General features: G+C 41.9%; 4 protein-coding genes across 6 annotated transcripts; 3 read left to right on the top strand and 1 right to left on the bottom strand.

Moving 5' to 3' along the window:
* The first annotated feature begins 17,684 nt into the window (after positions 1-17,684).
* Positions 17,685-19,961, top strand: LOC132195969 (nucleolin-like). The gene is made up of 7 exons (XM_059618308.1): positions 17,685-17,847; positions 18,196-18,495; positions 18,702-18,781; positions 18,841-18,936; positions 18,994-19,194; positions 19,254-19,398; positions 19,517-19,961. Exons 2-7 carry the CDS (start codon positions 18,208-18,210, stop codon positions 19,865-19,867), a joined length of 1,161 nt encoding a protein of 386 aa, XP_059474291.1. The 5' UTR covers positions 17,685-17,847; positions 18,196-18,207; the 3' UTR covers positions 19,868-19,961.
* A 292-nt stretch (positions 19,962-20,253) lies between these two features.
* Positions 20,254-22,152, top strand: LOC132195967 (zinc transporter Slc39a7). Of its 3 annotated transcripts, none has more exons than XM_059618301.1 (6): positions 20,254-20,340; positions 20,434-20,915; positions 20,978-21,380; positions 21,430-21,635; positions 21,690-21,765; positions 21,821-22,152. In XM_059618301.1, exons 2-6 carry the CDS (start codon positions 20,460-20,462, stop codon positions 21,994-21,996), a joined length of 1,317 nt encoding a protein of 438 aa, XP_059474284.1. In that variant the 5' UTR covers positions 20,254-20,340; positions 20,434-20,459; the 3' UTR covers positions 21,997-22,152. The 3 variants fall into 3 exon arrangements, with proteins under 3 accessions (XP_059474284.1, XP_059474285.1, XP_059474287.1); XM_059618302.1 differs by having other exon boundaries at positions 20,270-20,291; XM_059618304.1 differs by having other exon boundaries at positions 20,298-20,915; positions 21,436-21,635.
* Positions 22,153-22,242: 90 nt separating this feature from the next.
* On the bottom strand, positions 22,243-22,949 carry LOC132195973 (uncharacterized). The gene is made up of 3 exons (XM_059618313.1): positions 22,658-22,949; positions 22,455-22,598; positions 22,243-22,394 (listed from the first exon to the last, which is right to left on the bottom strand). Exons 1-3 carry the CDS (start codon positions 22,796-22,798, stop codon positions 22,326-22,328), a joined length of 354 nt encoding a protein of 117 aa, XP_059474296.1. The 5' UTR covers positions 22,799-22,949; the 3' UTR covers positions 22,243-22,325.
* Positions 22,950-22,967: 18 nt separating this feature from the next.
* On the top strand, positions 22,968-23,970 carry LOC132195971 (trafficking protein particle complex subunit 6b). Its single transcript, XM_059618312.1, has 4 exons — positions 22,968-23,210; positions 23,275-23,336; positions 23,407-23,608; positions 23,663-23,970. Exons 1-4 carry the CDS (start codon positions 23,130-23,132, stop codon positions 23,786-23,788), a joined length of 471 nt encoding a protein of 156 aa, XP_059474295.1. The 5' UTR covers positions 22,968-23,129; the 3' UTR covers positions 23,789-23,970.
* The last annotated feature ends 2,544 nt before the right edge of the window (positions 23,971-26,514 follow it).

The raw sequence follows: 26,514 nt of genomic DNA, 5'->3' as shown, positions 1-26,514 counted from the left end.
TTTTATCTGTTGTGGCATTTTGAGCGCGAATCTGTAAACTCCGTCAAGATGAGCTCCCCACTCATAGACTTCGAGCAATTCCTCGTCAACACCGTCGACCAACAGAAGGCGGACGACTTGATCGCCAACACTGCAAGCGCTGCAGCCAACGCAGCCGCCGCTCTTCTCAGCAAGCAATTTGCAGGGATGCGGGTCAGCCACTACGGAGACGAACATGGTACGTCGCTCTCGAAGTTCATCCAGAGCATCGAGAGGGCAAAGTTCCTCACGCCCGCCATCACTGAAGCCGAGTTGGTGAGCGTGGCCATTGGCAACCTGACCGGTCCAGCCTTTAAGTATGCCTCGAAGCTGGACAGCAGGAAAATGACGCTCGGTGAACTGGAGAAGCTCCTCGCCGAAAAGTTCGAGCAGGCAGCGGACTACAGCACTCTCAAGAGCTCCTTCGAGCGCCTGAAACAAGAAGAGTGGGAAAATGTGAAGAAATTCTACCTTCGCTTGGAAACAGCCGCCCACAAAATGCTTGACGCCCGGGAAACTCATGCCGAAGAAACCGAAAATATCAAGCAGCACTTACTGGAAGAAGAGATGAAGAGGCAGTTCCTCGCAGGCCTCCACGAGGACATTGCGCACGTTCTCCAGATCACCAACCCTAAAAGTTTGTCGGAAATGTTAAAAACTGCCATTCAGTACGAGACGGGGCGCAAACTGCGAAAGCAAAGCAATCAGAAAACCGACCTGGTGGTTGCTGCTGTCACCGAAGCCCTCCGCGCCGCCGCTGGAAACACCAGCAGGGTCGACCAGCAGGCCGAGGCAGCCGCCTCCACCCAGGGCGGGCAGTACGCCGCCCTCATGCAGTTCCTCCAGGCGCAAGCAGCTCAAATGGCAGCTGCTCAAATTCCACAACCGCAACTTCCTCAGGCTCCGCAGAAGCATTTCTGGCCGCAGCCTCCACCTCCTCTTCCTCCGATGCAAGCCCAGTCAGCGCCCGGAGCGCAGTACGCTGTCCACTACGCAAGCGCACCGCCCCAGCAGCACTACGGCCAGTTCTCCAACTCACGTGGGGGCGCACAGCAGCAGAGAGGCAACCTGAAAGCAGTCAAGTGTTACAGATGTGGTAAATTCGGACACATGGTTAAGGATTGCCAAAAACCGTGTTCGTACTGCCTCCAACCAGGTCACTACCTGGCAACCTGCCCCCTCCTGCCGTGCAGACTTTGCAACCAACTGGGACACTTACCAGCCAACTGTCCTTCGGCAGGCGGCCAGCAGGGAGTTCCCGGTGGCGCTCCTGCCATCCAGCAGCAGACAAAAAACTTCCAGCAGTAGGCGGCGCAGACGCCGCCCTTAAGTCCTTCCTTAACGTCCACGCCATCCAGCCTCGTCCCGGTCGCATCCTCTGGGTTCAGAGAGGGCGCCTCCGCATCCCAATGATGATCGACAGCGGCAGCGCCATCACTATCTTGCGCTACAGCTTGGCAAAGAGGCTGGGACTGGACCTGAAACCGTGTCACATTAAATTTGGCTGCGCAAATGGCACGGGAATGCAAGTTAAAGGAAGCACTGAATTCAAGTTCAACGTACTGGGGAGGGAAATTTCACACACCTGCGTGGTGGTCGATGTCAATGGTGTCGGCTACCAAGCTCTCCTCGGGCTGGACTTTCTGCACTCACATGAAGCCGTCAGTGACCACGCAAACAACCGCCTTCACTTTCCATGGGCCACCGCCGAGCTGGACGCCAACACTGGCCATCATGAGGCGCAAGTCACACTGGTGGACAAAAGGCCCCAGCGGGACAACGAACACGAACTGGAATTTTTCCCAGTTGTTGCGCCCAGAGACGAGCTCATTCGTGGACTCAGCTGCACATCCATCGAAGCGGTCACAGGGCTGCCCGTCGGGACGGACGTACTCGTCCTCACTGAGAGCCCCGGACTGAACTGCCCAGCTGTCCCGATGGTCACCAAAGTGGAGCGCGGTGGTAGAGTTTCGCTCCTGCTCAGCAACCCTGAAAAAAGTCCATTTCTCATTAAAGCAGGAAAAATTGAAGGAATTTTGGTGGCCAAAATTGGCACAGATTACAGCATTGTGGAAGATGACTTCGTGCAGAGAAAAGAGCCAAAACCACCTGACCCACCAAATGACAGCGCAAATCTGATCAACGTGTGTGCCGACGAAGAAGAGACAGAGCCGCCCTTCCTTCCCAATCCTGTCAGTCAGCCGCTCACCGACGAACAGCGCCTCGCCCAGTTCGATTTCAACGGCGTTGACCCTGAACACCTGCCAGCCCTGAAGGCCCTCATCCTGAAAAACATCGACGTTTTCGCCTTCAGTGACCAACCGCTGGGCTGCACTGACATGCTGAAGCACAAGATTGAGGCGATGCAGAGCCAGTGAAAGTCCGTCCCTATCGAGTGCCAATGGCCATGAGAGAAGTGATGCAGGCCGCGGTGCGGGACATGCAGCGCCAGGGTGTCATCGAGCCTGCCAACAGCCCTTGGAGCGCGCCCATGATTATGGTGGCACGGCGCGGTCCGGACGGAGAGGTCATCAAGTATCGACCCTGCATTGATTGGAGAGGATTAAATGCGGTGACTAAAAAGAGAGTTTACCCCTTGCCGCACATCCAGGACGTCTTGGACTCTCTGCAGGGCAGCAACTACTTCTCCACTCTTGACTTGGACAGCGGCTACTGGCAGATTCTCATGGACGAGGCTTCAAAAGAGAAGACAGCCTTTTCAACGCCCTTCGGACAATTTCAGTGTCTTCGGATGGGATTTGGGCTTGTAAATGGACCGTCCGACTTTTCTGCCCTAATGGACGCAGTCTTCAGGAACAAATACAGAGGAGTGGTCAACTACATGGACGATGTGGTGGCAGGGACAAAACTCCTCCTCGAGCACTGGGACGCTCTGCAATACATATTTGACCGCCTGAGGGAAGCAAAGTTGAAGCTCAAACCAGCAAAATGCTTCTTTCTGCGCCAAGAAGTCTCGATCCTGGGACACAGAGTGTCCGCCCTGGGCTCCAAACCAGACCAGAAAAACATCGAGGCCATCGTCCGCTTCCCCGCACCAACAGAGAAGAAAGCTCTGAGGAGCTGGATTGGCATGGTGAACTACTTCCGACGCTACCTGCCCAAGTTCTCTGGCCTCATCAAGGTCCTCACTGACCTGCTGAAGGAGGACGTGCCCTTCGTTTGGGCCGAGGAGCAACAGAAGGCCTTCGAAAAGACCCAAGCATTGCTACGCAGCGAACCGCTTCTCCGCCTGCCGGACATGACCAAGCCCTTTGTCCTCAGCACTGACGCCTCTGGCTTCGCCCTTGGTGCCGCCCTAGAGCAGGACTTTGAAGACGGCCGCCACCCGGTTGGGTTCGCCAGCCAGAAGCTGAAAAGGGCAGAGTTAAACTACCACACAACTGAAAGAGAGTGCCTTGCAGTGCTCTTTGCTGTCCGTGCCTTTGACGTGTACCTCAGAGGGCGCCACTTTATTCTGCAGACAGACCATGAGTGCCTTAAATGGCTTTTGAGCACCAGCAGAATCAAAGGTGGCAAACTCGCAAGATGGGCAGCAGAGCTGGCCGAGTATGACTTCACTGTCCAAGTCGTTCCTGGTCGCAAGAACTCCGTCGCCGACGCTCTCTCCAGAGTAGAAATTAACTCCATCATGCAGACCACGCAGGAGACAGCGGTCAAGGATAAAATTGCAAAAATCTGGGACAGAGAGACAATAAAAGTGGCACAGAGAAAGGACGAACATTGCTCAAGAGTGCTAAACACACTGGCAGACGCGCCAGCAAATGAGCTCAGTCCATACTTCACTGACGCCGACGGCCTCCTCTACTTCAGGGACCTTGAGGGGCCGCGCCTTTGTGTTCCAGCAGAAATGAGACCTCGAGTGTTGGAGGTCTGCCACAATTTGCCAACAGGTGCACACAAAGGAGGCTTCAGGATGTTCTATGACATAAGAAAAAGGTTCTACTGGCCAGGATGGCACCGGGATGTTCGCCAACACTGCGTCCTCTGCATGTCCTGTGTGCAGAAAAAGGGTAAAAATATGCCGCCTGTGCTCAACAGACCAGTTGCCCCAGTTGTCTGGCGCCTGCAGAGAATCGCTATTGACATCAAAGGTCCACTTCCTCTGAGCAAGAAACGCAACAGGTTCATTTTGACCTTCGTGGACCACTTCACGCACTACCCAGAAGCAGCTGCACTGGCTCACACCGACGCTGAAACAATTGCATGGCACCTGTTGGACAAAATTATTTCTCGTTACGGCGTTCCACTCGAGTTGCTTACGGACAGAGGGACAAACTTCACATCCTCTGTCATCGCTGCAGTTGCCAAGCTCTTGAAAATGAAGCAAATCTTCACCGCTCCGTACCACCCGCAAGGAAACGGACTCCTGGAGAGAAGCCACCAGACGTACGGAAACTTCATCAACCAGTTTTGCAGTAATGGCCAAGGAGACTGGGAAGAGAATTTGCCCTTTGCCCTTATGGCCATCAGAACAAGTCCGAACCGCACCACGCAGACGACACCTAGCATGATGATGCTGGGGAGAGACATAGAGTTACCTTGGGAGGACATCACTTACCCAACAGAAAAAGTGTCCTTTCATTCGTCAAAAGACCCCAGTGTAATAGTCGACCAGCTGAGGGCTCGTCTTGCGACCACCCACGCAGCAGCACTTGAAACTAGCGAAGAGACACGAGAGGCCTACACTGACCGAGGCCCTCTACTTTCCTTTTCGCCCGGCGACCTGGTACTGCGCAGGGAGATGCGCCCTGGAAAGAAAGGAAAAGATGGAGAAAAATGGCGAGGTCCGTATTTGGTTCTCAGACGGAGAAGTGACGTGACTTACGACTTGAAATTGATAAATCCTGATGAGCGAGAACAAGCCGAGTGCACCGTTCATGTCAGTCACCTTCGGCCAAAAGGGAGCCTTGCCCAAATTGTAATAGGCGCGCCGTTTGCTCTGTCCTTCAATAATACGACGCCAGGAGATGAAGATGGAGCTTCCGGGGGTGCAGCTGCACCAGCGAGCACACCAGCAGGGAGATCTGACACAGGGCCCGTGTCCGATCAAACTCCGAGCAGCACTCCTGAAACCTCCAATCAGTCAGAAACACAGAGTCAGAACGATGAAAGTATCTTACCACAAGAAGAGAGCACAGAGCAGCAGCCGCCACACGAAGAGTCGTCCATTGCTGAGCACCAAATAGCACCAGCGCCGCAGTTTGACCTCCTCGGAGATGACGAGCAAAGCATGGACGGCCAGCCTCCAATAGCTCCAACTCCGTTTGTGCCTAACACGGGGTTCTCACTTCAATGATAAGCCAAGGGGCCGAAGCCTTTAGTTGTGACACTATCCGCAGAAAAAGCCAGGTGGCAGCTCAGTCGCCGCCTACATGCGAGCTCTGGCGAGCGAAAGAAGGAGGAAGGGGTGTTGTCTCCTCAGCCGTGCGTTCGGTTTTTTGGACTTTGCGCGAATGCAACTTTTTTGCAGTTTGCGTTGATTGAGAGCATTGAAATTTTCAGAGTTGTTAGATGATTAGTTGATTAACCTGTCATCCAAAACATTTCTAAAAACCTTTATCTGGAGCGCAGTTATTTACGTTTCCGCAAGTATTTTTTGTTTTTTTTAATTTTAAAAAAAAAAGGAAAATTTCAAAAAATAAAAGCCCTTATAGAAAAATGTAGCCAATTAAATTTTCTATAATTTCTTCCATAAACCTGATGCCGTCAAAATTTATTTTACTTACCCGCAGAAGGCTCAAAATCAAAATATAATTTTTTCACAACGATTTAAATTTTTGAGATTTTTTTCGAGATAGCCAATCGATTGGAAATTTAATTTCAATCCTGACACTAAATTTTCATCTAAAAATATTCAGCCGTTTTTTATTTAGAATATTACGTTTAATGGCGCCTCGAACTGTAGACGATGACGAGTGGCGCGTCTCGGAAAACAAGCTGTAATTTGAAAACGGCTGAATATTTTTTGATGAAATTTTAGCACCAGAATCAAAATTAAATTTCCAATCGATTGGCCATCTCGCAAAAAAGTTGCATTCGCGCAAAGTCCAAAAAACCGAACGCACGGCTGAAGGAGACAGCACCCCCTCCTTTCGCTCGCTCGCGATCGGCCGTGATCGGCTCATCTCGGTCTTAATCGTGTTTGGATTGGAGTCGGGCAAGCGACGCTGGCGTCACCTGCTAATATTTGCGGATTAAGTCCGCAACTCATGAAACAAATGACTAACAACGTGGTCACGAAAATTTAACATTGAGTGAACCATCTCTGTATATCTTATCTCTGGTGCCTAATCAGCACGATGCACTGCCAGCGCAGTCGGATGACCAAGAGTCAACCAGGGGGCAGTCCGGGCCCCTTTTGCCCAGCCTGCCTCCAGCTGAGGCAGCACACCCGCCTCTTGCCCCTGGGGGTGGTCTTGAGTCCACCAGGGGGCAGCCACATGCTGCAGAAAAAGCACCGGCAGGCAATGATGATGCTGACGGAGAGCCGCCGCCCGCTCCGAGAAAGCGCGGCAGGCCTCGGAAGGGTGAGGAGAAGCCAAAGGCATCGTCCGATCCCTTCGCAGAACTCGCAGAACTTGCGGGCCTTCACCGTGGTCCACACCAGTTGAGGGAACGGAAACCAAAAATTCGAGACCCAGCCCGAAGTGAAAACAAAGCAAAAAACTTAGTTACCGTCGGCCGATTGTTCACAATTCGGCCGAGTAGTTGGCCGACGACAGACATTTTGTCTACGTCACGCTGACGTCACGCGCCGGTTGCGATGGGCTAGGAGGCGTCGTCGGTGTTTTGATTTTGAGATGAATACAGCAGGTTTGTTTGATGTTCGTGAAAGTGGTCGCGACGTGTTTCGTGTTGAATAAAAACATTTAATTGAGTCTCCAATGTGCAGCACCGCGCGGAAAGTTACGTTTTGAGGTAAATTGAAGTAGAATTCGACGATAAAAATCCCAATGCTAAGTTATTTTCAATGATTTTTGGAGCAGCCGGTCGTCCCATTTGCATTTTGCGTTCCCCTAATCCCAAAAATAGCGAGTGCGTGTATATTTTACTATGTAAATAATTGATGCAGGGAATAACACATACAATTAACAACATAAAATTTAAATCGCATGTTATATGTGTTAGTAAAAGTTGCCAAGCCGTCTGTTTCTGTTCGTCAATGCATCCGACCATTCCGACTTCCGACCTATACCATGCCTCCTCTGCGATTTGCGAACTAGTTTTTTTTTTCAAACTTTATTTTTGCAATTATTTGTAGTGTGCAACAAGGATTGAATATGTTATGAAGCTTGTAGTAACAATTGCAGATTAATTACTAATTACATTTCAGGTGTGTGAGCCAAAAAGTGCATCGGAGTCGGGTTGAAATTCACTGCGGTCACACTCCTCCGAGTTGACACTCACCGACTTTTGCTTCTGGCCGCCGCCTCCGCTCTAGGCCGCCGCCGCCTCTGCTCTAGACCGCCTCCACCTCGGCCATAGGCCGCCGCCGCCTCCGATCTCGTCCGCCTCCGATTTTGGTTAGCTCTTGGTCGTCACCAGCGCCGATGCTTCCTTAATTGAATTGCAGCCACCACCTCTGGCCCTTAGCCCAAAAATCTCAACCCAAGAAGTTCAATTTGTCACGGGTTTTATCTTCGCTGCGTACAAGCAGTCTTTGCCACCACCAAAGCAGGTATTTCACCGGAGACCAAATAACACCGACCTTGGAGTGGACAGTTACGTTTCAACTTGAAAAAAAATATATATTTTAATATTACTGACCGAAGAGCTCAAAATAATTTTCAACAGAACTGAAAAAATCCCAACAAAAATTCAACAGCCGGTCAATCGAAACTTATCGTCCAGTGGATTTGTTTATATATGCATAAATCTCCACATTCTTCAAATGTGTGAGCAGTGCCAACACCCTGTAATTTAATAATTTCAAGTTGCTAAATTATAAGTTTGGTCGGGTTTTAAATGTAGAGTTTTGGTTTGAATTTTTCACCAAAAAGCAGTACTTAAAATTAATGACGTTCAATGCCAATAGCAACCAGAACAAGAAATGTCCCATATTTTTTAGTAATTTTATCTGGGAAATAATCTTTCTAATCTTTCATTATCAAATACTTTCAGCAGCACAACCTGAGGATTGTTTTTCTGCGACCCAAGACTGGCATGATGAGCCTCACCTGAAAGAGACGCACCAAAGAACCACACTCACACTTGCTTGTGCCGGCAACATCATCGAACAGCAACCAGTCGGCACTGCACACCTCAACTTGAGAACTGCCCTTGTCAACCCTGCCCGCCCGTGTGGTTGCACACACCAGGTGAACCGAGTGACGCTGATTGACGTCTGCACCATTTTTTTATTATTTTCCTGTTTAGAATTGGTTTTGGCCTTTTAGCTACAAAATCCTCAAGTGATGAATTAAAATAATTTACATGCATTTGGACAAGACTAAATTATTTTTTATAAATTTTAACTACAAGCATGAGCATAAAAGTGACAGAAGCAATTGTTTTAAATATACTGCTTTTACCCAAATTCTACATAACGATTATTTATGTTTGTTGGTCTATAGATATAAGAGAATTTTTAAATGAAATAGAAGCATCTTATTGATCAAATTATTGCATTCTTAAAACTTAGAATTTAATTTGGATACATCTCATCAAGAGCTTTGTACCCTACATACTTAGCAGATTCCTCCGGCCAATTTTTTCTAATTCTTGAAACAACACAAGAGGGAATGATGATTCTGTTTCCCTTCCCAATAGAAATACCAGAATTTACCCATTTGACAAAAACTCTATAGGCCAAGTACCTCGTACTTGTGTTACAATCAACCAATATTTTCCCTTTTAGTCCACTCCTCTTATCATACATCAGCAGGTCGTGCTTCTGCATTCGAAGTACAGCAGGGTTGAGCACAACTGCCTGAAAATCTTCATGTATGGTAACACACTGGTTGCTGTCTTTGAATTTATTTACAGTTGCATCCTCATAGCAGCATTTCGATTGTGGTTCGTCTGGCATCAATTCGCATAGTGTGCATTGACACCATGTGACGTTACCTGTCCTGATTTTTCTTTGATTTTCAGTTGCACGCTTGCGGGCTTCCTTTTCAATTATTTGATTAGCAGTAAGTTCAGGCTCATATTGATAAGGGTTGACATCCATATTTTCTGTTGGATATTAAAATTCTGTTGTTCAACTAATTTATTTAATTATGCTATAATTATGTTATTTACAATGTAAAGTTAGATTATGCATACATAAAAAAGACTGCTGCTGAAGAAATGGACGTACTGTTGTAAATTCCAGAGAAACCTAGCTGTCAATAGATCTGTATAAATTACTAGATTTGTTTACCCAAAAGGATCTTACAAACGGTAAAACCGGTTTATTTTTAGTCACAATGAATTAAACCGGTTAATCCTGCACATAAATGCATTTTGAGGGTTGGGGACAGTTTCCTAGAACGGTAAAAAGTGGCTAATATAAAAACCGGTTTTTATGCAATGCTTGGCAACGCTGCTTCCATAGGCACGAAAAGTGTTCAGAGAGGAGATAAAGGACGTGAAAGACACTCAAGTTTTATTACATAAGTAGAATAGTCTTTTATCTCAATGAGAAATGAATGTTTTCTTTTATCCGGTGCGCTCCGAAAATAATGAAATTGTAATTTTGCGCTAAGAAATACGATTAATTTGATTTAATAAATAATTATAATTATATTTTATCTGAAATCAACATTAATAAAATTTTTAGCAATATTTTTTTTCAGATAAAATATGCAAAATATAGTGAGGTGCATAAAAAAGTTTATATGATGCAGATATGATGAATAATTAAAAATTAAAATATAACGCAATAAATTAGTTTTGGGAACATAAAAATTCATAGAAATTTAAAAATAAAATTACAAGAAGCTTCTTACTAAATAGAACTATTTTTATTAAATTATATAATTTAGAAAAATATAAAAATGTCTACAGAAACTCACAATAGTTCAATTTTTTTAGGAAAACTAGAGCAACAAAAAAATATTTTTTTTAGTAAATCATAGTTGTGTTGGACTTAAAAATTAAATTCATGTTGGTTCTGGTTGATTGGAATCTAGGCTTTTCCTCAATGAATTTATTAATAGACGACATTTTTCACTTTGCATATATTGGGCTGTTTGTTATTTATTTTTTTCCGTTAATGCTAATGATCACCCAGCAGAAAAATAGAACTCATTCCAGCACAGAGAGGTATCAATTAACAAAAAAAAAAATCAAATCAATTAGCTTCTTTTAATAAAATTTCATTTTTGAAAGATAATGATCATAAATTTCTAACCATTTGGCATGAAATTTTAATTATTTCCCCCAACCTTAAATGTTCAGTTGCCTAAGTTGAACTCGGTCCCATGTCTCATAGCAGTTTGGCTAGTGCGCTAGGGGCGAGCAGACGCTTTTTCGAATCGCTCCGCAGCTCTGCTCGATCTAGCCCGGCGCTTAGCTAAGATTTAAACGTACGCTAGAGGAATTTGTTTTCAGTGCACCGAAATGAATAATCAGTGTAATCATTGCAAGAAAAATGTGGCCAAGGACCCTGTCCTGTGCAAGGTCTGCGCGACGGCTGTGGCCCACCCGGGTTGCGCGAGCAAGTCATCGCGGAACAACCCGCAGATGTGGACCTGCAGCAATTGCAGACAGGAGTCCAGCTCTCAAGGCTCCGAAGGCCCCGACACTACTACCCTGATGGACCAAATTACATCAATGGAAACTAACCTGACCGCGCGTTTTGAGACCATGATGCAAAAATTCGTCGAGATGGAAAAGTCGCTCAACTTCTTCGAAGGCAAGTACGAGGAGTTGCTGAAACAGTCCGCCGAGCAAAAGGCCCTCATCGTCGACCTGAAGAAGGCCCTCGAAGGCGTCCAAGAGAAGGTCAGGGAAAAGGACGCCGCGTTGAATCAGCTCTCCGCGCGTTTGAACCAAGTGGAGCAGTCCAATCTGGTGCTTAATATGGAATTCCACAATGTTCCGATGAAGGAGAAAGAGAATGTGCTCGAGGTCGTGCAAAGCCTTGCAGATCAAGTCGGAGCGCCACGCGTGTCTGACACGGTTGTGGACGCATACCGCCTGCCCGGCCGTCCTCCCCGGGTAGCGGGTGAATCACCTCGAGCACCGCCGATTGTTGTGAAGGTCAAGGCCGCCAGTGTCAAGATGGCTTGGCTGGCGGGGAGGCGAAGACTGCAGCAGCCGCGGCAGGCAGATGACGTCAGCGAGGAGGCGCCCACCACCGCTGCCGCCGTTGCTGCCGAACGCCCTCGTCGCCGAGGCCCTCCACCTGTCCGCATCTACGAGCAGCTGACGCCCTACAACAAAAGACTCTTGTTCCTGACTCGCACTGCCGCTGCTCAAAAAGGTTTCCGTTTTGTGTGGGTGCGGGACGGAAAAATTTTCGCCCGGCACAGTGAACAGCTTGGTGCGCTTGTCCGAATCCGCTGCGAGGACGACATTCGCACCAGGATGGGGGTGAACGTCGCGACAACCCACATCTAAACGCTCAGGTGGACAAAAATAGTTTTTAATTTTAATTTTAAAAATGGTTAGTTCAAAATGCCTGAATTGCCGAAATATATCTGAGTTTTTGTTTGAGTCAAAAAATTTATACATACAAAAAAATTATCATATTAATTACAACATCGTACATATTAACATAAGATCAATTTTTGCAAACTTTCGTTCATTACAAACAACCCTTGCTGATGAGCTACCGTACATTGACGTGTTAATTTTGTCCGAAATAAATTGCAAAAAGCAAGATATACACAAATTCAAATTAAACGGTTTTAACATGCACGAAAAAACTAGAGAAATCGGTCGAGGAGGTGGCCTCCTGATTTATGTCAGGAGCTCCTTTTCCTGTCAAGTCCTTCAATCCGAATTAAAATCAGCAGAAAGTCTCATGCTCAAAATAAATTCACAAATCACACTGCTCGCATTATACAGAAAGCCTTCCGATAACAAAACATTATTTTTAACAGAGATTCAGAAATTTTTAAAAAAGCACAATAAGTTAAATGAGTTTATCTTTTGTGGTGATGTAAATGTTAACTTGCTAAACACTAATGATGCAATAGTTGAGAAATATGAAAATATCATGGCAGAATTAGGATTTGCAAAATTAATTACCTTGCCCACTCGCGAGGAGTTTTCTGGTAATAATTTTTCATCAACACTAATTGACCACATATTTGCTAAAATAAATTGTTTTGAACAAATCTCTGCTGTGATTTCGTACAAAATTGCCGATCACTACGCCGTCACTACACTATTATACACTCATTCACAACAAATAGACAAAATTACGCGGCAGCAAATAGATTTTAAGGCTGTCAACCAAGACTTACACACTTACGACTGGTCTCGCTGTTTGCATGACAACACTAGTGAAACTTTCGAGAACTGTGCAAGGTATATTGAAAATGTCAAAAACACTAATAAACACGAAGTAACGTACACAATAAACAAAAGAGTGGAAAAGGATTGGTTGACGCCTGAATTAAAGCTGCTCATAAAAGAACGCGATAAACTATTTCGTAAATCTAAAAGTAACAAATCAAACAAACTGTACAGAAAAGCATACACTGTATTCCGTAATAAGCTAAATCAAAAATTGAAACACGCCGAACAAAATTTTAATTTCAAATTATTTAAATCCTGCCAAGGAGATGTAAAACGGACGTGGAATAATTTAAATTTGCTTCTGGGTAGAACAGTAAATTCACTGGATGAGATGATAATTCGATACATGTCGCGTAGAATGCAATTGCCCGAAATACTAAGTGGATTTGGAAAATATTTTGAAAACGCACCCGTTAACAACTCGCACACATGCAATTTTAAAGCACTTCGAGAAAACGAGCAGCGAGAATCAGCGCTGCAAAGTATGCGGCTGCCTCTCGCTTCTCCTGTACACATCACACACATAATTGAACACTTAAATAAAAACAAAGGCCCCGGTGTTGATAAAATCTCCGTCCGTGATGTTCTGAGTGGAGGAAGTGCACTTGTGCATCTAATCTGCTCAGTTATCAATGAATCGATAAAAAAATCTGATTTTCCGCAATGTTTAAAAAAAGCAATAATCCGCCCAATTTACAAAGACTCTGCCCACGACAAGTTTGAAAACTACAGACCTATTTCCATTCTTCCTGTTTTTGACAAAATATTCGAAAAGTATATTGAATTTTACCTTATGCAATATTTGAAAGAATTTAATATAATTGATAAGCGTCAATTTGCATACCAGAGAGGAAAATGTGTCAATGAACTTTTTAGCAATTTCTCTGATTTTGTTAATCTTGCACTCAAAGATAATAAACACGTAGCTGCAATTTTTATTGACATGAGAAAAGCCTTTGACGTTTTAAATTATGAAAAACTGTTAAAAAAACTTGAAAAAATTGGCATAAGAGGACCAGTGTTGGAATTAATAAAAAGCTACTTGAATAATAGAAAATTTGCGGTAAAACTCTGCGATGAATATAGTGAAGAATTTAGCGCTAATTGTGGAGTGCCTCAGGGCTCCATACTTGGCCCTATCTTATTTATTTTATTCATGAATGATCTATTCTCACTTTTAAAAGACTGCACAATATTTATATTCGCAGATGATATTGTTATATTATTTTCACATGAGAAATTTAATGTTTGTCAAAAAATAATCCAGACTGAATTTGATATATTAGTTGAATGGTGCCATGACAATGGATTCCTAATAAACACAAGAAAAACTGTATGTATGCATTTTTGCAAGCCAGTTATGAGAAAAGACTTAAGTCTTAAAATTGTGTGCCATGAAACTACATGTCTACATAATTTTTGTATCGGATGCATTTGCGCCTTATTGAAACAAGTGGAAGTAACAAAATATCTTGGCTTGTACGTAGATCAAAATTTTGACTGGAAAACACATACACAACATATTGCAAAAAAATTAAGAAAAATTATTTGCGAGTTTAATTATTTGAAAGCGAATATGCCTTATCATGTAAGACGTATTATGTATTTTTCGTTAGCTCATTCATACTTGAATTATGGTGTAACCGCATGGGGATCAGCCAACTTATCCTCATTAAAAAATTTGCAAGAGAGAGTCTTATATAAAATGTGTACACGAAAGCATAAAGAGACAATTGAAAATCAGTTTGAGTTCTGGAATGTGCTGTCTGTAGATAAAATATTTGAATTAAATTTATTATGCTTGAAGTACTTTGATGAGAACCATGGAGTACCTAGAATCCACCCTTATAGCACGAGAGCATTGCAATTAGGACCAGTAATTGAGCCTATAAAAGACAGTAAATATTTCAATAGAACGTCGGAATGTATATTACCACGTTTGTGGAATCTGTTGCCACCAGAGTTAAAAAACATGCAGAACAAAAATGATGTGAAATACAAATTAAAAAAATGGATGTTAAAACAAAATTGAACAAATTGTATGAACAAATTGAAAATAATATAGAGCACTGTAGAATTTCTTTGTAAGCACTAAAAGCTTCTAACTTGAAGCAATTAGTCTGATAAGCACCAGCCGATAATTTCTTCGGAAATTGGCTGGACTTGTAATGAAAAAATAAATAAATATCTTTCAATAAAAAAAAAAAAAAAAAGTTCTTTGTTCTCAAGTGAGAGTGTGTCTAGCGTGGACTATTTATTAGTTAATATTTTCAAATATAATTTTTACTAGCAAAAACCTTTTGTTTGTCCACTGAAACTCTGACCTTTAATAATTTCTCTCGCTTTCCGTAAGAGTTTTCCAAAAATAAAAATTTTGACTCGGTAGCAGAAAAAAATAAAGTTGTTAAATTTTTTTATTAAAATATTTTACCGTTTGAATTAAATTGCAGATCAGAATTTTTATGTTTGTTATAAAATTTAATCAAATTTTCAAATTTTTTCTCTTGAGAATTATTTAAATCAATCCGCAAATAGCTGTTGCAAAAATTTTAAATAAAAATTAAATTATCAAAATCATACTGCGGCCGAAGATCAGCGTTAAAGATAGAAAAATTGGAAAAATTGAAGATAATATTCCTGGCCATTTATTTTTTCCTCCGCCAAGAGAAGAGTGTTCGCGCGCCGTGTCAGGTGCACGGCGCGTTTGCAGCCAATCAGCGGCTGGCTGGCTGTTTGCCACTGGTCCTTAGAGCAGGCAGCAGGTGGCAGCAGGCGAGCCAGGCGAGGCGCACCGTAGCACTCGTAGCAGCCAAGCCAACAAAAATATAAACAAAACAAACAAACACCCAAAATTTGGTTTGTGATTTTCTTTTGCGATTTTACAATTATTTTGGTATTCTGGGCGCATTATACGCGAAATAATTTGTACGCCATGGAAACAGAGCAACTCGCTTTTTATCACGAATCCCTGCGATGCCTCAAATTCAAGGAAAAACCAGGCTCTCCCGAGATCGAGTCGCAACTTCATGTTTCCGATCAGGAAAGGGAAATATAATGACGGAGGTATGTAATTTAGTTTTCAATTAAGAACTTATAAATTATTAAAATGGTATCAAAAATTAAACGGAATGTTTCTTAAATATTAACAAATATTAAATTATTTTAAGTATAAATATCTAAAGAGATAAAATTTGATTTAAACTCAATTTAACCAAAAAAAGATTTTTGAAACGTCAAATTTATGGAAATTAAATTAAATTTTAAATCACAATCTAAATGATTAAAGGTTTTGGAGACCACTGAAATGCAGTTCTACGATGGCTGAAAGTAAAATACTGATCCTGGACGGCCTCTGGACTGATTAATGTATTTTTCATCTATAATCCAAGACCTGACAAGCTTGTCCGCAGCTACGTACATGTAGAATATCCCAAACTTTATTTGGCAAGTGAGATGTAAATAAATTTATTTTGTTTGTAAATCATAAATTAAAATAAAAATTATGTTTAACTAGTTCCGATTGGTTTTTAAGATGTTCGTAGCAATATCATATTTTTTTCCTAATTGTTATCTATTAATTCAAAAAATATTTTAAAGAAAGTTTGGATTCATTATTATTTTTGCAGTGACCTTCTAGGCCCTCTGAGTAAAACCCTTCTTGACTTGAATTGTCTACGTACATAATTTTTCTACTATGTATATAATTGTTCATTTACTGAAATTGTAACTTGAAATTGCTCAAAATCATTGTAATCCTTGTCTTTCTTGACCAATTTAACTTCTAAAATTTCTCAGATTTTTTATATTAAATTAACTTAGAAATTAAATTTAACAACACAAGATGTATTTTTACTGCATTTTTATTTCTTCAGAAAAAAAAATAATAAATTTAATATACTTTATAGGACAGGAGGACCATAAACCCAATAATTTCAATTAATGTTTAGGACCGTCAGGGTGAGCTGTACAATAGTTGTATTTTTCTTCTATTAATTTAAATCACGCGCGCTTGATTTAGTATCCCACTTTCAACATTGGCTGTGTTTCTTTAAAGGAGAAACTCTTGGCCAAGTTGGCGGGACTCTCCTCACCTAACAATCCCATCACAAATCAGCCAACCTCCTCGTTACGCCCCCTTTCAGAGCCCACTGTTGCCATTCGGTACCCGCCCGCCCTGACCTCTGCCGGATATGTTTGTACCAGTCTAGGAAACGACCTACAATCCATTTTGAGGCATGGTGAAAGAACAAACCGGAAAATATAATAACCGGTTTTAAAATATTGGCAATAAAAGTTGTTTAGACAAAAGTTTTTGCACTTGCAAATCAACAAACCAAAGCAGCAGCAAATTAATTTATAATCATGGTCAAGAAAAATTGCTGCGCTAAAAAGTGTAGGGTAAAATTGCCAAAATTCTTCTACAAGTTACCAACACTATCAGAAACGTAATAGAATAAGCATAAAATATTGAAATACATAATGCATATAAGATGATTTTTTTTACTGTGTTATAATTCTTTAATTAAACCCAATCGATTAGGCGTCAAGTTTGGATTGCAGCTAGTGGAAGAGCATCAGAATATTTTAAAGATGACAGCATTGACTATTATTTTTGTGATGGACACTTTTGCTCTACTGATTTTGTTGATGATGGTTGTTTTATGCTTGAAAACTACCCTGATTACAAAGGGAAATTAATTTTGAAGGAAGGAGCTTTTCCCACCCTAAGACTACCTTCTTTTAATAGTGGTAGAACCAATATTTGAAAATGTTTATTTATTTATTGAATGGCAGCAACACCTGGCAGTTTTTAAATTTGGCGCGTTCCAAGGTCAACTCTTTTTAACTTTCTCCCAACATGGGGGTGTCGAAAGGAGAAGAGATACATATTCGAAATAACGATTTGAAGTAAAAAATATCCATCATAGGCAGATTTATTTGAAATTTATAAATATTTATTTAAATTTTAAAGAACTTTTTCTTCTTCATCATCGTTTTACAGATAAAAAGGATGATTAACCTTGAAATTGATTTAGTTCTTCGTGAAACCCTTCTTGCTGTTTCCATAAATGACCGCTCACGTCTTGCGCGCGTATTTCCCATTATCGAGTGGCGCTGCAGTCGTCAGATTCGATTTTCCTGTTTTGGCATCCATGTTTTTTCAATCTTCTGCCGACTGCACGCGACAGCGCGTGTTTGTACCACAGCGATCACCACGTGGGTCAATTTGTTTTGTGCTTTAGCCGTTTACTGCCGAAAATCAAGCAAACTCGACTGTCGGCAACTTTAATTTTGAACTTCCGTACTTCGAGCGAAGTACTCTCCGTTTTATTTTAAATCAACAGACAATTTTAGGTGAGTTTTTTCGATAAAACACTTGGGACGCTAAATAGGAATGCAGACCCATGCCGAGCGTCACTATGTTTGTGGCGTTGAAATGCGAGACTAAAATGCTTGTCTTGTCATTGCAATTGGCTCTTTACTTTCAAATAAGGGAGAATGTCGATTTTGATTTGCATTTTGAGTTGAGCTAAGTCGGGAAAACTGAAATTAACCTGCCCCCACGCTTTGCCCTACGCACGTGGTCGCCATTTTAGGCAAAAATTAGATTTTTCATTTTGAAGCCGCGATGCTTGGAATTTTAGATCGTTTTGAAAAGTAATCTTTACATATCATTTTTATTTATGTTTTGCGAATTTTCAGAATCGTGACGGCATGGCTAAGATAAAGTCAAATGGGACTGTGGCGTCGCCGAAGCCCAATCCGGCCGAAAAGTTCAAAAAGGGCAAGAAGGGCGAAATGGTCTCCAAAGCTCCCGCCACCCCTCCTACCCCGAAGGCAATTTTGAACGCCAAAGAACCCAAGAGCAAGAAGGGCGTCGATATTCTCGCAAAAATTAAAAGCGGCAAAGAGTCTTCTTCAGAAGAAAGCGATGATGATGAGGAGGAAGAAGAGGAGGAAACTCCCAAGGTCAAAAATGGAAGCAAAGCTGCAGCTAAGCAGGTAAACTTAAAAAAATTTTAAACTTATTTATTTTTTCGTAAAACTTACTATTCTATTTAATAAATTTTAAATAATAACTTAATGTTATTGTAAATAATTATATTATCCATTATTCTTGTTATTAGCGATTAAATTACAAACGTTTCACATGATGTGTTTTCACTTTTCGATTCTCTGGATTTTAATTGACTGTTTAATGTGTTCAGGCTGAGGAGGAGGAAGAGTCTGACGAAGACGACAGTGAAGAGGAGGAGGAGGAAGCCCCAGCAAAGGCCCCGGCTAAAAAGTATTTTTAAATTTGTTACACACTGGACAATTTACTAAACCTCTGTTTCCTGTACCTAGGGTAACCGCTGCCAAGGAAGAGAGCAGTGAAGAAGAAAGTGAAGATGAATCTGGTGAAGAGGCCACCACAGTACCTGCAAAAGCCCCTCAAAAGAGGTAATTTTCTAATAATTCTTGCCAATGTCAAAATCTAATCCTCCTTTGTCCTTGCAGTGCTGCTAAAGAGGAATCTTCAGAAGAAGAAGGAAGTGATGATGAGGAAGAAGAGGAAAATGGAAAATCCACGCGCCCCTGCACAGAAGACTTCCTGGAAGAGGAACCTATGAAATTCAAAAAGGGCAAAGACAGCTTTAATAATTCTTCAAATTCGGGCGGACAGACCTTCCGGATATTTGTCGGATACATTCCTCAAGCGTAAGTTGGAGATATTTTTGTATTTTTACCAAATTTTGACATGGTTTTTCCTTTTGCAGGCCGAATCACAGTGGCTTAATGAGTCACCTAGGAGTTAATGAGAATGAACTCAATGACCTGCACATCATGAAGCCCCGTTTCGACGAACCTCCTAGACCGAAGGGTTACTGCCACATGGAGGTTGCTGACGAGCAAACCTTTAAGGTAATTTAAACTTAAAACTGCTTGTAATTTATTTTAAATTTATGAAGGGACAATTTTAAAAATTCCTTTTTTAAACTTACTGGAATCATTTTGTAATTTTTTATTTCTCTTGTTTCAGGCTGTTTTGGCTAAAAACAACACCGAGTTCGAGGGCTGCACAATGGTCGTCGAAGCCGCGAGACCTCGAGAGAGTGGTGGAGGCGGATTCGGTGGGAGGGGTGGTGGCTTCGGGGGCAGAGGAGGCGGCGGCGGTTTTGGAGGAAGAGGAGGCGGTCGTGGAGGTGGTTTCCGCGGAGGCGACCGTGGCGGCTTAAGAGGTCGGGGAGGCGGCGGAAGAGGAGGCCGCGGAGGTGGATTCCGAGGAGGTGACCGTGGGGGCGGCAGGGGCCGTGGTGGCGGCGGCGGTTTTAAGAGGGGATTTGGAGGAGATGATGGCGGACAGAACAAGAGGATGAGGTTCGACGACTAAGTGTTTTAGGCAGATAACAAATGCATGAAATTTATTGTAAATTGCTAATTTGAAATAATTAAAAGCTACATTTACAATATATATCTTATATAAATGATTTTTTTCATTAATTTTCCATTCCAACGTGTTTTTCTATCAACCGGAAGCAACGTAACTATGATGTGTACGATTTTAATGATGTGGACCACATGCCTTGCTTATCAATTCAAATAAATATCAGAGATGAGAATAATAAAATGAACTGTTTTGGTGCTTTTGATTTACGTTAAGCTTGGTAAAAGCTCTTACAGAGACCTCTGCCGACAAAATAAATAAAATTACGCATCAAAGAGTTTTGATTGGCTGTATTTTGTTTCGAATTTCTTTCACTTTCAGGACTGCCACTCCTTCCTCAATGTGGGAGTGACGAGTGTGCCCAACTTTGGTACGTCACTTGCATGTGTTGCGGACTGCGGTGCATTTCGGCGCAAGGGGTGACCATTAAGCTCACAATCAGTGGCGGAGAACATAAATAAAATTCGCACCGCCCATGCCGGTTTCAATATATAAATAAAAGCCGATCGCAGTTCGCAGGTTGTTTGCCGCTGAAGAGATGAAAGCGCAAGAAGAGTCGTACGCAATGCTGAGCCACTCGTCCCGGCGGATCAAGTTGGTGCTGTCCATCCTGGTGGTGGTCATCGTCTTCCTGTCGTTTCCCCCATTGTGCCAGAGCCACGAGCACCTCGAGCCACCCGCCTACCGCTACTCTCGAGAGGCCAACGTCAAGCAGCACGACGCCGGCGGACACTCTCATGGACACGGACATGCCCACGGTGCTGGACACGGACACGCCCATGACCACGGACATGGGCACGCTCATGGACATTCACATGACCACGAGGAAGAAGAGCCGATGGAACACAGAGGCGAAGGAGAAGCGGCGCCGCCGAGGGACTACTCAGTCTGGGTCGAGGCTATCGGCGCCACCCTGCTCATCAGCGCCGCCCCCTTCTTCATCCTCTTCCTCGTCCCCTTGGATAACTCCAAAGAAAGAGAGCCTCTCCTGAAGGTTCAAATTTATTTTCAAAAATTAATTAAAATAATAAATTATTTTTTATTATTTTTTCTCAGGTTCTGTTGGCTTTTGCGTCCGGAGGGTTGTTGGGCGACGCCTTCCTGCACCTCATCCCGCACGCCTTGATGGCGCAAAGTGAGATTGAGACGGCGCCCCACTCGCACTCACACTCGCATGTGCAGAACAAGCACAACCACGTTGGCGACGCTGAAGGAGAGGCCCATGGGCATGACATGAGTGTTGGTCTGTGGGTCCTCTTTGGCATCGTCACTTTCCTGCTTGTAGAGAAGTTTGTCCGACTTGTCAAGGACGACGACCACGGACACTCGCACGGACAGCCTTCGGCAGCCAAGAAGGAGAAGAAGTCGGACAAAGAAGAGTCCGAGGAGGAGGATGAAGGAAAAGGCAAAAAGACCAAAAAGAAGAAGGCAAAGGAGGCAAAGAAAGAAGAGCCGGAGAGTATTTTTAATTCATATTTCTTATCTCAGTGTTGATAAACATTTCAAAGTTACAGGAGATATAAAAGTAGCCGGGTACTTAAATTTGGCTGCCGACTTCACGCACAACTTCACTGACGGCCTTGCCATTGGCGCATCCTTTTTGGCAGGTCGAGGAATTGGCGCCGTCACCACTGCGACCATTCTGCTACACGAAGTGCCTCACGAAATTGGAGACTTTGCCATTCTCATTCAGTCTGGCTGCAGCAGGAAAAAGGCAAAAACAAATGCAAGAGAAAATAATGAAATTAATTTATGCCCACAATTGTAGGCCATGTATTTACAACTGACGACTGCTGTTGGAGCCGTCACTGGAACCCTTGTCTCTCTATTAGCTGACGGAATTGGTATGTCATATATAGTAATAATTAAAACTTTCTAATTTAATTATTCTATTTGAAGGTGGAGCGGCAACGCACTGGATTCTGCCGTTCACAGCAGGAGGCTTCATTTACATAGCCACCGTCTCTGTGATCCCTGAACTGCTCGTGAACACCCGCTTCGGACAATCAGTCAAGGAGATTATTGCCCTGCTTGTGGGTGTTTACATGATGGTCCTCATTGCGGACTACGAGTGAACTGTTAATTTTTTTTTCCATAAATCATGTATTAATTGTTCAGTTAAATCTATATATTTAATATTAATATATGGAATGGCTCGAAAGGAATTCTATTTTTGTTTGAATCACATGGAAATAAAGTACCAGAGGATTAACTTCAATTTTTAATTGGAACCAAGTAACGTTAATTACTGAAAAATATCAATCACCCTACCAATTAAAGGATTAATTAAGGTGTCAGCAGAATTTAGCTTCTTGTATTCATCATCTTTTCAACTAATTAATAACATTTTATTCCGCATATCTTTATCAACAAATTTACATCTACACGACGCTGATGAGGGTCTTTATTGAAACTTGAATTTCCTGTCCTCGTAAGAAATTTGTCCAGTTCTGATTTTATGCTCCCTCTCATTCTGGAATTAAAACAGACAAGCGTTTAGCTAAGGACTTGAATTGACCTTTCATTAATTTACCCTTCTTTTGTAAAGAGTCGTGCCGTACGAGAGCATGGGCAAGACGACAACAGCAAAGGATACGAGTCCGTTCTTCCAGGTTGGTTTGAAGCGTTCGTAGCCACCAGCACGGAGGGCTTGGAACCTGGCGATGGCGGGGTCAAGCTAATCTCAGAGAAAATAATGCAGACGACACATTTTAAGAGATTGTTTGAATTTCTTACGACGGTGCCTCCCTCGCCAGACGCGTGCCTGTAAGGGTTGTGGATCTGCTTCAGGTAGTGCTGCTTCAGTTCAGCGGTCCGCTGCATCTTGTCCTTCAGGATAGCCATCTCCCGAGGCGAAATGTCGGGTGTGTCGGCCATCGTTTAGCTACAAATTCTCTCAAACCAAAAATAAAGGCAGTCTTGAGACTTTGAACCAAGTTTCGGCCAAAAATTCTCGTTTTCTAATTCGGCTGTCGATGTTTTTTCTATGATCTCCAAGGTGGGCGTGGTCCTTCGCATTCGCTCTTGCAAGGCGAATGACCTTGTACGAAAAAGAGAAACAAGGTCCGAGGAAAAGATTGACCCGCGATAATGCCGCGATTTTCAAATTGTACAAACCAAAACAAAGCAGACGTAAACAATTGTCCGTCGAAATTATCCACGATTTTATGGGATTTTGAGATTTGTGAATCAAATTTGAATCCGAAGAATGGCAGATCCCGTGTTCTTTGAGTTCTTGCACGCAGAAATCATCAAATACATCGTCGGAGATGACAATTCTCCATCAAAAGTTTGAACTGCAAAATAATATAGTTCTAGCGAAAATTTTCTTTTAATGATTTTCATTCATTTAGGATCTGGATCTGTCTGCGCTAGACACGATGGGCTTTTCATGCGGCTACAGAATTATCGAAAGGTTGAAAACAATACAATTCATCTATCATGAAATTTGACTTATGAACAAAAATATTTATGTATTTGTGCAGATTAACAAGAGAGTGGCCGAAATTCAAGGACGAACTGGAGGTGGTCAAGTTTATTTGCACCGACTTCTGGACCGCCGTCTACGGCAAGCAGATCGACAACCTGCGCACCAACAACCAGGGCCTGTACGTCCTACAAGACAACATGTTCAGATTCCTTAGCAAAATCTCGATTGGCAAGGAGCTGATGGAAATAGCGCCTAACGTAAATACTACTAAAGCTCATTTGATTGAAGTAATGAGTTAATTTTTATTGCAGTACTACACATTCACTTGCGGACTGGTGAGAGGAGCCTTGGCAAACTTGGGTGTGGTCAGTGCAGTAAATGCCGAAGTGCAGATCATGCCCTCAGTTAAATTTCACATCCAAGTGCAGAGGACGTAATTTTCTTATATTTTTATATTTAATTGTTCTGGGAGTTTTAGATAATTTTCCAATTATAAAAGCATGAAAGGGTAAAGGACCAAACTTATGGCCAAGTGTAAATTTCAATGCTACATGTTGATTGAATGATTAAAGCTTATTATCTATAATTTAAGTAGGAATAAAAGAAATTAAATTGTTAACCTATTTTTTCAAATTTTATTACACCAAAATTTGAATTAAATTTTTTTCAAATAACTATATAAAATTATTTATAAAAACCAGTAATTTCTCCTTCAAGCGCTAGATGGCAGATGGACCTCAATTGAAATTTTTTAATGGACCCGCATCCAACATTATTTAATAAATAGTAAATATGATCATAATAGTATATATTGTTTTAAATAGAATGATGCAGATTTAAATTTTCTGTAAATCCTGAAATTTTTTAATTATTTTGATAAAGTTATTTTAGCTTAAATAAAAATTACCATGTATCGAAGTATGCAACGTGCGTGACACGTGTGTTCACCAAGTTGCATACATTCACGTTCTTCATGCGGCTTGTAAAAGAAAGAAACTTGAATGTAAACAGTTAAACTAAAACTTTCCTAAAGGAACGGAAGGAAAAATATTTAAATTAACCAAAGTCAAATTAGAATTCCATATAAAAAGGGCCGTTTTTTATTTTTAAATTGTTTATTTCATACTTGCGTGTGTTTATCACGCATAATTTGAGATGAAAATTAGTATTGGATCTATTTCGAGCGGGACTCGAGCAGCCGGACAATTTGTCTTCAGCCAAGCGTTTCATAAAGTGTTGGGACGCGGCGGCATTGTAATTAAAATTACCTTCCCATCGGACTTGGCACGCTGACAGCGGCAACGATCTCTTGGTTAAATTCGAAAAATAAGTATAGTGTGAGGGCATTGCGGAGAGAAGATTAAAAAATTCTTGAAGAACGAGAGCGGCCGGGAGGAAGAGACGCGCGGGCGGCGAGAGACAAAACGTGTATTTCTAGCAAATAAAATGAGTCGGGGGTGAGTGTGGTTGGGTGAGTGATGAGCCACATGAGCAGCGATATATTTCCGAGCGTGACAGCGACACAACCATTTACATACCCGCGCCTCTCTAATCTAAGCCGCCGGAAAAGAATTAAAGCGCGCGCCGCCCTTCTTCTGACGATTTATTCTTGTTGCCTTTTCGGAAGCTTCCTTTGACAAATTAAAACACACCGAACCCTTTGTAACTCTAGGCTCAGTGGCAAAGCAAATACTTACACCGCGGTTTTGTTTTCGTCGGCGGGTGCGAGGAAAAAAGGCTTGTCGTCGCCTCGTCAGTTGGATTGCCGGTCGGCGCTGAAAGAAGCGATCGGTATCTTAAACACCGACTTGACAGCCAAACAAACTCGCCACCATTATCTCCTCAGAAGATACATTTTACTCATGATCTTTCTTTCCGAATAATAAATTTAGCGATTATCTTTAATATTTGAATTGTACCTAACAAGCAGACTAAGATATTATATTATTGTTGTTTAAAATAAACTAAATTAATTTAACAGAAATTGAAAATAATGAACACTATTTGAAATTGATCCTAGGTGAATTTATTTAAAAAAAAGTCCTGGAAAAAATGCTTAATAATATTGGAAATAAAGAAATTCAGTTTGAGAAGTCAATTAAATATCACCCTAAAAAATATAAATTGCCCCTGAAAAAGAAGCTTTGGTGGAAAATTTCCTTTAAATCGGTTGTTTTATCTTATTTCTTTACATGAGCTAAGTGAAATAATATTTTTTTGCATCAGCAGAGTGTAAACTTATTTATTTACATCATTCTTCTTGGTTTAAATTACAAGGAAACTAAATGTTAAGGCAAGCGTATAGAAAGGCGAATAAACAGTAATTAATTCACAGAAACAATTTTCTTGATGCTTTTTCAAGAGATAAGAACGGTTTCAGTATTTAAAATTGGAAAATAAGGCCAGAGAAAGCAAAAAAATTCAATAATTCCATGACAAAAATAACTTTTTCTGTTCTTGCTCAAAATTCTTTGTTCTTGAAAACTTTGTGAAAATTGGGCTGAAAATACAAATTTAAGCGGCTTGCCTTTGGAAAAAACCTCATATTTGCAAGGAAAGAAATCAGAAAGAATGAAATCCACAGGCTGTTTTAGAAAATCAAAGCGTTCAACCGTTTTTCGCTCAAGTGCAGCGACAGTGTTGATTTATTTGGTTTCCGCTGCAAATAATGTTTGTGTTATTTTGCATGAGAAAGACACAGTTTGGTTTTCAGCCGTCCCGCTGACAATGTAGCGTGTGACCTTTCACAAAGTGATCTCACCAGAGTCCAGGCGAGAAAGAATCCAAAACAAAAATCGAGCACGCGTGCTGCAAACTCAAAACAAAAAATAAGTCCCGGGCACAAAGATAAGCAGGGCAAGGCTTTAAGAATTTTCTCTTTGCGGTCAAAGCAAAAATTTTTCGGACATAAAATAATTTAGCAATTCAAATTTCACAAAAACTTCTTTATCTAATTTGGTTCTTCAGCAAACTTGATGAAATTTTGAAAGCTCATAAAATTTCTGTCATCAAAGTTTTCTGTTTATAAGCAATAAAAATTAAAAAAAGTTCTGCCTCCCAAAGGTACTTTGACTTGCTTAACTTATAATCATGAGAGCCATTTGAAGAAAAAAAAATACTGAAATTAATCGAGTTGGCCAATTCGTGGCAGGTGATAAAAGTT

Source organism: Neocloeon triangulifer, unplaced genomic scaffold, assembly GCF_031216515.1.
Source record: "Neocloeon triangulifer isolate White Clay Creek 2 clone unplaced genomic scaffold, ASM3121651v1 ptg000011l, whole genome shotgun sequence".
NCBI lineage: Eukaryota > Metazoa > Arthropoda > Insecta > Ephemeroptera > Baetidae > Neocloeon > Neocloeon triangulifer.
Note: the sequence above shows the minus strand (reverse complement) of the source record. Positions and strands in the feature narration are given on the sequence as shown.

Coding starts and splice junctions, on each gene's coding strand:
- LOC132195973 (XM_059618313.1), bottom strand. CDS start 22,798: ATGGCCGACACACCCGACATTTCGCCTCGGGAGATGGCTATCCTGAAG. Junction 22,599..22,657: donor CTGGCGAGGGAGGCACCGTC/GTAAGAAATTCA, acceptor CTCTGAGATTAG/CTTGACCCCGCCATCGCCAG. Junction 22,395..22,454: donor CGACTCTTTACAAAAGAAGG/GTAAATTAATGA, acceptor TTTTAATTCCAG/AATGAGAGGGAGCATAAAAT.
- LOC132195967 (XM_059618301.1), top strand. CDS start 20,460: ATGAAAGCGCAAGAAGAGTCGTACGCAATGCTGAGCCACTCGTCCCGG. Junction 20,916..20,977: donor AAAGAGAGCCTCTCCTGAAG/GTTCAAATTTAT, acceptor ATTTTTTCTCAG/GTTCTGTTGGCTTTTGCGTC. Junction 21,766..21,820: donor TCTATTAGCTGACGGAATTG/GTATGTCATATA, acceptor TTCTATTTGAAG/GTGGAGCGGCAACGCACTGG.
- LOC132195971 (XM_059618312.1), top strand. CDS start 23,130: ATGGCAGATCCCGTGTTCTTTGAGTTCTTGCACGCAGAAATCATCAAA. Junction 23,211..23,274: donor ATGACAATTCTCCATCAAAA/GTTTGAACTGCA, acceptor TCATTCATTTAG/GATCTGGATCTGTCTGCGCT. Junction 23,609..23,662: donor TGATGGAAATAGCGCCTAAC/GTAAATACTACT, acceptor TTTTTATTGCAG/TACTACACATTCACTTGCGG.
- LOC132195969 (XM_059618308.1), top strand. CDS start 18,208: ATGGCTAAGATAAAGTCAAATGGGACTGTGGCGTCGCCGAAGCCCAAT. Junction 18,496..18,701: donor GCAAAGCTGCAGCTAAGCAG/GTAAACTTAAAA, acceptor TAATGTGTTCAG/GCTGAGGAGGAGGAAGAGTC. Junction 18,937..18,993: donor GCAAAAGCCCCTCAAAAGAG/GTAATTTTCTAA, acceptor TTGTCCTTGCAG/TGCTGCTAAAGAGGAATCTT.